Below are 10,875 nucleotides of genomic sequence, written 5' to 3'. Positions count from 1 at the left end.
CCTCCTGAACTACTCATAACTGACATAAGGCGCTAAGGAGGTTTATAACACTTTGTTTATGTCTCTAAAGAAGTATTTTTCTATTTAAAACTTTATTGCTTTGTTGTTGAGACTGTGATTGCACTCTACAAATGTGCATTTTGCATAACCACAGTACTGGCATATTAAAAAGGTTACCAATTATATTTCAGTGTATTAGCTGCACTATACTATTACTTTCATTCGGTTTTCCCACCTAATAATGCAGGATTTTCTTTTCCTTTTGTTTGTTTTTTTAATAAAAAGGCCATACTCATGTGTTAATCAAATTTGAATACTCTTAAAACATGTTGTGAAATTCTTTATTTCTAATATTGTAACCTTGTGCTACCTTGGGCTTTTTGTGTCAAAGTAACTCAATAAATCTGTAACTTGAATTTATATTTTCTGTCTTATGTTTTTACAAGTGTAATTATTTTGGGCACTTTTTTTTTTTTTATCAAATTCAAAACACAGTAGATTTGGATATTACAAGCATTTGTATTTAAAATTTTTGAGTTGTATTAGCTTAAAATGGTTAACATTTTGAAACTAAAAATTAATTCCTTAAAGTTACTTGAGCTAGATTTGTACTTGAAACTCAAAATATCAAGTAGAGAGTACTAAACCAAAAATGTGGATATAACATAAAAACATTTATCAATGGTACTTAAAAATATTTATCTAAAGCTAATAAATAAAGTGTGTTTATTTAACTTTTATTTTTAAGTTTTAGTTACTTAAAATATTTTATGTAATCAGTTTCACCAAAAGTTTTGAGTAAAATTAACTTATTGGGTTTTACAGTGTGGCTATAATTGTTCAAGCCTTGATCATAGTCCGGTGCAGCTCCCCGCACTCTGGGAGAAGCAAGCGGAGGCAATATTTGATGATATGCGGCAGAAGATCACTCTAGCCAGCCACAGAAACAGGAGTGCAGACAATAGTTCAGAATTGGCTAAATAAAACCAAAACAAATCCAAAGCCCCAACGAGGTGAGGCAGAACAACAGGAGCAAAACAGCAACACAGTTCACAATAAATGAAACTGGAAACACGACAGCAGCTTCACTGAGGAGGAGCCCTGAAACAGTGACTAGGCAGGTGTCTCCCATAATTCAGATTAAACATGTAATCTGTTGTGAACTATAGTAAATAAGTTAAAAAAAATAGATGAGATGAAACCGTGATTCACATATTCTCATGTTTTACAGTCAGAGATGGAGAAGCCCTCACCAGTGCAGCTGCTTGAAATGTTGAAGAAACTGGGAGAGGAGGAGCTGAAGCTTTTCCACTTTTACCTGCAGTATGAACCTGGAGGTGACTTCACCAAAATCTATAAGAGCCTGCTGGAGAACGCAGACAGACTGAAAACAGTAGAAGTGATGGTGCAGGCGTATTCAGACCACGTGATCGAGGTGGCAAGGTCGATTTTAAAGAAGATGAATGCAGGTCAGTCAGAGGAAAGAGAAACAAACACCCACGGTATGCAGACACAGATATGCAAACACGGTATGCAGACATGACATCGTCACAATTTATTTTATGAAGTAGGGGTGTGCAATATAAACGATATACGATAGAAGCGATATAAATTTGGCCAACGATAGAGATTTTGACTATATAGCGCATGTTGATGATGTCATCAAGCTGCGTCTGTTTTGGTTGAAAGCATCGCAGCGGCTACAACCATTATCATCTGCAAATTATGGCGGGCGACAGTTATAGCAAAGAGATGAAACACTTTTGAAATATGTGGAAAGCCAAAAACTGCGCTTCTTCCATAACATTGATTCAATAATGTTGAATTCTCTCGCAGCTGCTCTGTTCCCATGTTGTTGCAGTATATTAATAACTAACCTCGTATTGTGGATGAATGATCTCAGTTGTTCTCCTGACTGAAGTTTGGCCCGTGTATAGCATCCTGCTATGCGATTGCATTTGTCCCTGACCACCAGAGTCCCTCACGTTAACTTTTATCGAGTGGAGAAAAAAAAGTTAGCGTTCATCCTCCAGCTTCACTGTGCTAATGTTATGATAACATAGCTGTGTCACAAGCAATCACGTAGCACAACATTATATACCAGCTAGCCAAACTTCAGTAACCCTACAAACGCCACTGCTGTTTAGTTTTCTGTCTTCATTTATGTTGGAAGTGATAGCAGAGCTGTACGTTTGAATTACTTTCAAAAATCTCTGAGTCAGAACATGGTATGTCATGTTTAGTTACTGTTAACTTGTAACTCCGTTAAATTTAATAAATTCTGTTTCCATGGATGCCTGGATGTAAAACTTAATTGTTACACCTGCTAAAGCAGCAACGCTGATGATTTTATTAAAAATCAAAGAATTTACACCGTCTTTAACTCTCAGTGTTCGTTTGACTTTGGGACCTGAAGCGGACGGAGTTTTGCAACCAGATTACTCCGCAAAGCTCCTCACTACGGCAGGAAGCAGTGCGGCTCACCAAAGTTCTACTAAAACATTTTTTAACAGATTTCTGCACGCCCAAATCGGTTCGAGGTCAGTAAGCACAACCAGAATTCATTCATAAGGCACACTCTCGATTTTTGAGAAAATTAATGGATTTTTAGTGTGCCTTATAGTGTGGAAAATACGCTATAAAGAAGAAAAGAATATATTGCAATATATATCGTTACCGCACGTGATTCCAATTATATGGATTTCAGGCCATATCGTCTAGCTCTATTATGAAGGTATTAAACAGTTTTAGTCTGACTTTTTAATTTTGCGCCTCTCTAATCAGGTTCTTTTAGTACAAATATTATATTTACATTATTTTGAAGTGAAGCAGGTTTTCAGTTTTAAAAAGACCAGTTCATGATTCAAGAGACACTTTCCTCCAACAGGAAGTCCGTCAGCCCAGGAAGTTTCATCGCGTTTATCAGAAGGTAAGAATTTAGTTGTTTGTTCCTGTGGTGTGAAACTATTTTGTGCAACTTTTTTGTATTTACAGTTTTGAGGGATAAGCCTCTTAAATTTCTCTAGAAATATATGTTAAAAAAACAAAAACAATTTAAAAAAAATTTTGTAGTTTATTGCACTTTTTTGCAATTTATGTAATTACTATGCACTTAATGCAGACATATTACAATTTGGGCTATAATGGTTGTATTGATGTATATCAACTTGAAATGCTCCCAAAAATGGCAAGTTTACTCAGTTAACTAAGAAACAATTTTCTTTGGAGTGATGTGTGCTTCTCATTATGATGATTTTTGCTTTACTCATAGAAGTTACAGTATGTAATACTGTACAATAGATTAATGGGCCAGCCAGCCGTGCACAGGCTTCAGAACTTGCCTCTGAATCTTCTGGTTTAAAATATTTCTTTAACATTAAATCATCCAGTGCCACTTGTCAGTATTTCCAAAGCTGCACAGCAAAACCAATCACATTAGAACCCTGACCTTCTTTGGGCTCCACATCCACACAGTCAAAACCAAGTCTTTTCCATGAGCAGGAATTTTTCTCCCAGTGCAGAGAGCTGCCTGCGAGTATGTAAAACTGTAACAGTGCATGTAAAGCAGACACTCAAAAGTGCATGAGTTCTACTTTGTGTACATATCTAATTTTGTTTTTTTTATGACATAAATATAATTACATAAAGACATCACAGCTGTGGCTTTGGGACAACTCTGCAAATGTTCTAGAGTAACTCACTGAGAGTCTGAGAGGATTTGCAAAGAAGAATAGTAGAAAATCTCCATCATTCTCAAAAAGATTTGAGACTGCAATTACAAAAATTTCTGTTCTTTAACGAGGGGACTAAGTCATTTCAATGACTATAGCATCAGGCTGCAACATAAGAAAAGTGAAAAAAGTGAAGGGGGGATATGGATACCATCTGAGCCTACTCTATATGATTGTTCTTCAGCAGTGTAGAACACAATCTCAAATTCTATGACATTTCTACCTGTATATTCACTGAATGAGAACAAGAAGTGACTAACAACTTCACACCTTGAGTCAGAGAGTGTCAGGCTGAGACAGCTGAAACATGGGTATGCTTATCTGAAGGTCAAGCTTAGCTAGCACACCCCGAAATTCTTAAAAAAATAAATGATATACTACAAAGGATTAATTACTAAATGATCAGACCACTTTCATCAAATCACTGGGGTCCTTTGAATTTTGGAGTTTTCTCTATATTATTGTAGTCTTTACTTCACAATATAAAGCACATTGGGGTGTCTGTTCTTGCAATTTAATGTTAAATAAATTAAAATGATTAAAAATAGAAGTTTTTGGACCATAGTTCAAAAAATCCTAAATATCTGATGAGATCTAAACAAAAGTTACCAAGAGGCAAATAAATGAAGTTATTCACACTACATAAACGGCAATTGGCCAATCATATCATCTTCTGTTTCAAATTCAGAGGCTCTTCAAAACTGTCAGCTTAAATTCAAGTCTAACCTGGTAGAGCAGTTCCAGTGTGTGTTTGAAGGCATCGCTAAAGCAGGAAACCCAACCCTTCTGAATCAGATCTACACAGAGCTCTACATCACAGAGGGAGGGACTGCAGAGGTCAATAATGAACATGAGGTCATACAGATTGAAACAGCATCCAGGAAACCAGACAGACCAGAAACAACAATAAGACAAGAAGACATCTTTAAAGCCTCATCTGAAAGAAATAAACCAATCAGAACAGTGCTGACAAAGGGAGTGTCTGGCATTGGGAAAACAGTCTTAACACAGAAATACACCCTGGACTGGGCTGAAGACAAAGCCAACCAGGACATCCAGTTCATATTTCCATTCACTTTCAGAGAGCTGAATGTGCTGAAAGAGGAAAAGTTCAGCTTGGTGGGACTTGTTCATCACTTCTTTACTGAAACCAAAGAAGCAGGAATCTGCAGCTTTGAAGACTTCCAGGTTGTGTTCATCTTTGATGGTCTGGATGAGTGTCGACCTCCTCTGGACTTCCACAAAACTACAATCCTAACTGACCCTAGAAAGTCCACCTCAGTGGATGCGCTGCTGATAAACCTCATCAGGGGGAAACTGCTTCCCTCTGCTCGACTCTGGATAACCACACGACCTGCAGCAGCCAATCAGATCCATCCACAGTGTGTTGGCAGAGTGACAGAGATCAGAGGGTTCATTGACCCACAGAAGGAGGAGTACTTCAGGAAGAGATTCAGAGATGAGGAGCAGGCCAGCAGGATCATCTCCCACATCAAGACATCACGAAGCCTCCACATCATGTGCCACATCCCAGTCTTCTGCTGGATCACTGCTACAGTTCTGGAGGATGTGCTGGAAACCAGAGAGGGAGGACAGCTGCCCAAGACCCTGACTGAGATGTACATCCACTTCCTGGTGGTTCAGGCCAAGGTGAAGAAGGTCAAGTATGATGGAGGAGCCGAGACAGATCCACACTGGAGTCCAGAGAGCAGGAAGATGATTGAGTCTCTGGGAAAACTGGCCTTTGATCAGCTGCAGAAAGGAAACCTGATCTTCTATGAATCAGACCTGACAGAGTGTGGCATCGATATCAGAGCAGCCTCAGTGTACTCAGGAGTGTTCACACAGATCTTTAAAGAGGAGAGAGGACTGTACCAGGACAAGGTGTTCTGCTTCATCCATCTGAGTGTTCAGGAGTTTCTGGCTGCTCTTCATGTCCACCTGACCTTCATCAACTCTGGACTCAATCTGCTGGAAGATGAACAAACAACCTCCCTGAAGTCTGAAATGAAAGAATATTCAGAGAAACACTTCTACCAGACTGCTGTGAACAAGGCCTTACAGAGTCCAAATGGACACCTGGACTTGTTCCTCCGCTTCCTCCTGGGTCTTTCACTGCAGACCAGTCAAACTCTTCTACGAGGTCTGCTGACACAGACAGGAAGTAACTCACAGTCCAATAAGAAAACAGTCCAGTACATCAAGGAGAAGCTCAGTGAGAATCTGTCTGCAGAGAAAAGCATCAATCTGTTCCACTGTCTGAATGAACTGAATGACTGTTCTCTAGTGGAGGAGATCCAACAGCGCATGAGTACAGGACTTCTCTCCGCAAATTATCTGTCTCCTGCTCAGTGGTCAGCTCTGGTCTTCATCTTACTGTCATCAGAAGAAGATCTGGATGTGTTTGACCTGAAGAAATACTCTGCTTCAGAGGAGGCTCTTCTGAGGCTGCTGCCAGTGGTCAAAGCCTCCAACCAAGCTCTGTAAGTAAATATGTGATCATAGCTTTAGTTTTGAAATGTTGATTCTACTTAACAAAAAAATCAGGTTAGCAATTAACAAATCCAAAAACTGTGATGGGTTCTGCAGCATTCAAAATCTTTTTAAAAATTGTATTATAAATGACATTATAAATGATCAATTTCAGAAAGCAAAGACGTTCCACTTATGTCAGCATTTCAGCTCATCGCCTTTACATCCATCTTTTAACATGAACACTGTTTTATTCAATTATTCTTATAAGTATGCTGATACTCACATTAAACACCTAGAATTACGCTGTTGTTAGAATTGTGCCCTCTACTATTATGTCTTGATGGATTCTCGATCATCCAGAAAATTAAATCTCCAAAAGTTTATTCTGTTCATCTGGACGTAGCGTTTTCAGTGGGAGAAACATTTCGTCATTCATCCAAGTGACTTTTTCAGTCTCAGCTTACTGCAGGTTTCCGCTGTGTTAGTGGGGATGGTGTTCGCTCTTTGTTGTAGCGTCCTAATGACACCCAGTTTGTGCTCCAGTGGATGATGAGAGTCAAACCTTAAATACTGATCCGTATGTGTAGGTTTACGGTACACGTCAGCTTTTAGATGTCCCCCATTACTGATGGAAATCTCACAGTCTAAGAAGGCTAACCTGCCGCTTTTCATATCCTCCCTGGTGAATTTGATATGTCAGTCCACCCTGAGCCACGGTCACTCCTGTGGCTCAGGGGGTTGGGAAGCGTATCTGTAACCGGAAGGTCACCGGTTCAATCCCCGGGCTCTCTGTCCTGGTCGTTGTGTCCTTGGGCAAGACACTTTACCCTACCGCCTACTGGTGTTGGGCCGATGGCGCGATATGGCAGCCTCACTTCTGTCAGTCTGCCCCAGGGCAGCTGTGGCTACAACTGTAGCTTACCTCCACCAGTGTGTGAATGAATAGTGGCATTGTAAAGTGCTTTGGGTGCCTTGAAAAGCGCTATATAAATCCAATCCATTATTATTAATGTGATCCGTGAATTGCGGAAAATCCTGAGATTTGATTTTTCACCCAGGTGTCATCCACATATCTGAATCAATGGCTTGGTGGTGTTCCAGGGTAGGATAGCAAAGCCCTCTTTTCCACTTCTTCCAAGTACAAATTGGCCATGATGAGTGAAACTGGGGAGCCCATGGCACACCCATGTTTCTGCCTGTAGAACTGACCCTTGTATGTTAAGTAGTTGGAATGAAGACACAGCTCCAAAAGCAAACACACTTGAACGAAGCTGAGAGTGATCCTGTTGCTGAGGTTGGTGTCATCCTGTAATCTCTTACAGACTACCTCCAACTTTTCCGTGATTGGGATGCAAGTAAATAATAATAATAATAATAATGGATACTTTATATACTTGTTTTTCTCTGCATTTGACCCATTCACTCAGTGAAGCAGTGGGCAGCCCACTAAGCAGGCGCCCGGGGAGCAGTGTGTAGGGACGGTACCTTGCTCAGGGGTACCTCAGGGTAGCCGTTAAGTGGATTCGAACCGCCGACCTTCCGATCATGGGGCGACCACTTTACCTACTGAGCTATCCCTGCCCTAAAGTCAAGTGATGTGGTGTTCAGAGCTGCACACCAGCGGGTTGAGGATCGAAGCCAGAAATTTGGGAGATGTTATAGGTGAGTGAGTTGATCATGCAGACAATCGATCTTAAAGGTGCACCCTGTTTATGTATTTTTGGTAAACCATACTGACTCTCTATACTCATGGCCATTGATCAGTGGTCTTTGATCGGTGCGTTTTGTCAGTGGTTGTTGATCAATGGTCATGAGAATTTGCATAATTAAGATTAAGGAACTGACCTCCCAGCCCATTGTTCCCTCAGTGGCCTGGTTTTAGTCATTATGCAAACGTACGGTTTATAAGATTGGGGAAACCTGCAGTCAGCTGAGACTGAAGAAGTCACTTGGATGAGTGACAAAATGTTTCTCCCACTGAAAATGCTACGTCCAGATGAACAGAATCAACTTTTGAAGACCTCCGCTATTATATTTCACAGTCAGGAATCAGAAGATCTTACTTGCATCCAGGGGCCAGAAATTATTTCTTCTACGAGACTTAAAGTTTGTATTCAAAATTTTATAAGCAGAGGGTGGAGGAGATGGAGCTCATAAAGATGGAATGCTTCCTGAAACAAGCATATTATAAAAAAAGGTTCAGTATGTGACAAGTACGGATAATGTTGAGTTGCATCGACCAACAGTTATGACAGACATTAGAATTAGGAAGTGACCAAAAAGTATTGTAATACATACTGGTATACTTTTATTACTAAATCTACAAGCCTGTCATTAAATTACATTCCAATAAAGGGTTGTAGTTATGCTTGTATTAAGAAAAGTTAAAGGGTTTTCTTCCATTTAACACTTATATTTAGAGATTTTTAATTAACCATGTCTTGTAGTGCCCTCCAGTATATTTATTTTTCTTTTCAAGGTTGAACAAATGTCACAAATGTCATCTTTTGTTCTTTTATTTAGGCTGAGTGTCTGTAAACTGTCAGAAGAAAGTTGTCAAGCTCTGTCCTCAGTTCTCAGCTCCCAGTCTTCTAGTTTGAGAGAGCTGGACCTGAGTATCAACAGCCTAAATCATTCAGGCGTGAAGCTTCTGTCTGCAGCAATAGAGAGTCCACATTGTAAACTGAATACTCTCAGGTAAGATCAGTTATACTCAGTTTTTGTTATTGTTTTTCTTTTGTTTTCAACTGATAAAATTAAACAGTTAAAAACTTGTAGCCCATAAATTTTTAATCACATTGTAATATGTCTTAGTAAAACTGTTGCATTTTTAACCTGTTTAACCCCAGACATTAGAGATTCTCTAAAAGACATTGCTAAACATAGTAGCTCCTCACTACACCCTTATTACAGTTTAACATGAGTGTTGTTTAATTGTTCATGTTTTCCTTTTCAGACTGAGTCTCTGTAACCTCTCAGAGATGAGCTGTGAAACGTTTTCTGCTGGATTGAAGAATCTAAACTGCAAGCTGTCTACTCTGAGGTCAGATAAAGAGGTTTTCAGAATTAACCAATTAAAGTTCATTCATTTCTTGATGTACAGTAGCTTGCAAAAGTATTCAGCCCCCTTGAACTTATTGACATTTTGTCATATTACAGCCACAAACAGGAATCAATTTTATTTGAATTACATGTGAAAGACCAATACAAAGAGGTGTACACGTGAGAAGTGGAACGAAAATCATACATGATTCCAAACATTTTTTACAAATAAAATACTAAAAAGTGGGGTGTGTGTAATTATTCAGCCCCCTGAGTCAATACTTTGTAGAACCACCTTTTGCTCCAATTACAGCTGCCAGTCTTTTAGGGTCTGTCTCTACCAGCCTTGCACATCTAGAGACTGAAATTCTGGCCCATTCTTCTTTGCAAAACAGCTCCAGCTCAGTCAGATTAGATGGGCAGTGTTTGTGAACAGCAGTTTTCAAATCTTGCCATAGATTCACAGAGTCACCACGGGCCTCTTGGCTGCAGTTCTGATCAGCGCTCTCCTTGTTAGGCCTGTGAGTTTAGGTGAACAGCCTTGTCTTGGTGGGTTTACAGTTGTGCCATACTCCTTCCATTTCTGATTGATTGCTTGAACAGTGCTCCATGGGATGTTCGCCTTGAGGTGACTTTTGTTGTGATTTGGCTCTATATAAATAAAATTGAGTAGAGGCTTGGGAAATCTTTTTGTAGCCTAAGCCTGCTTTAAATTTCTCAATAACTTTATCCCTGACCTGTCTGGTGTGTACTTTCCACTTCATGGTGTTGTTGCTCCCAATATTCTCTTAGACAACAACTTCTGAGGCCATCTTAGAGCAGCTGTATTTGTACTTATATTAGATTACATTAGCACTGACATTAGATTACACACAGGTGCACTCTATTTAGTCTTTGGCACTCATCAGGCAATGTCTATGGGCAACTGACTGCACTCAGTCCAAAGGGGGCTGAATAATTACGCACACCCCACTTTGCAGTTATTTATTTGTGTTACGAGTTCAAATATTGGGGATGGATACAAGAGGAAAAACCACAATAACAACACTGGTCCGGCCGGGTTGAGTCAAACGATGATTTTAATTATCACACGCGTGGGAGATGGACACTGATGCAGACAGCCTCAGATCTCAAAATGGTGGAGCATTGATCAAACTCTTATAGCCTCTGGTGCCTCCACCTTATCATAAAAGCCTAAACATTCACATGCTTTCTCTCACACGGCGCCTAAGCTACGACCTTGGCTCCCTGTTTATCTGCTCCTGCTGAGATGGGGCAGAAAACTCCAGCATGTTCTCTTCTAATCAGACAAATAAGGCGATGACTTTCTGCGAACAGTATTTCTTATAACTCAGCAGTATAATGCATCCTAAACAATATCATTCATTCACAACAAGTCAGCAGTTTAATGTAATGCAAATCAGTTTAACTAATGCAATAGTTATCAGCTTCTTCTAATTCAGGAGAATAATGCAAACTAAAACTACATAATAATTCACAATCTTTAATTAGGGGTATAACATGGCATAAAATAATATCTAACATTTGTAAAAAAAAAAAAAGAAAAAAAAAAAAGAAAAGAATGGAATCATGTAGTGTGGAATTCCAATAAAATTGATTCATGTTT

At 39.5% G+C, this 10,875-nt stretch overlaps 2 protein-coding genes across 2 annotated transcripts in view; one reads left to right on the top strand and one right to left on the bottom strand.

The window, feature by feature from the left end:
• LOC113019582 (NLR family CARD domain-containing protein 3-like) overlaps positions 1-10,875 on the bottom strand; it is a 159,948-nt gene that overhangs the window by 78,647 nt on the left and 70,426 nt on the right. The window lies entirely within an intron of this gene.
• LOC113019580 (NACHT, LRR and PYD domains-containing protein 3-like) overlaps positions 1-10,875 on the top strand; it is a 237,521-nt gene that overhangs the window by 215,861 nt on the left and 10,785 nt on the right. Inside the window, exon 8 of the mRNA XM_026163354.1 lies at positions 8,730-8,903. Within this exon, the coding sequence (XP_026019139.1) occupies positions 8,730-8,903 (174 nt within the window). The remainder of the gene's footprint in view (positions 1-8,729; positions 8,904-10,875) is intronic.

This window comes from Astatotilapia calliptera, chromosome 3 (assembly GCF_900246225.1).
Source record: "Astatotilapia calliptera chromosome 3, fAstCal1.2, whole genome shotgun sequence".
NCBI lineage: Eukaryota > Metazoa > Chordata > Actinopteri > Cichliformes > Cichlidae > Astatotilapia > Astatotilapia calliptera.
The sequence above is the reverse complement of the archived record's forward strand: the minus strand, read 5'-3'. Positions and strand labels throughout refer to the sequence as shown.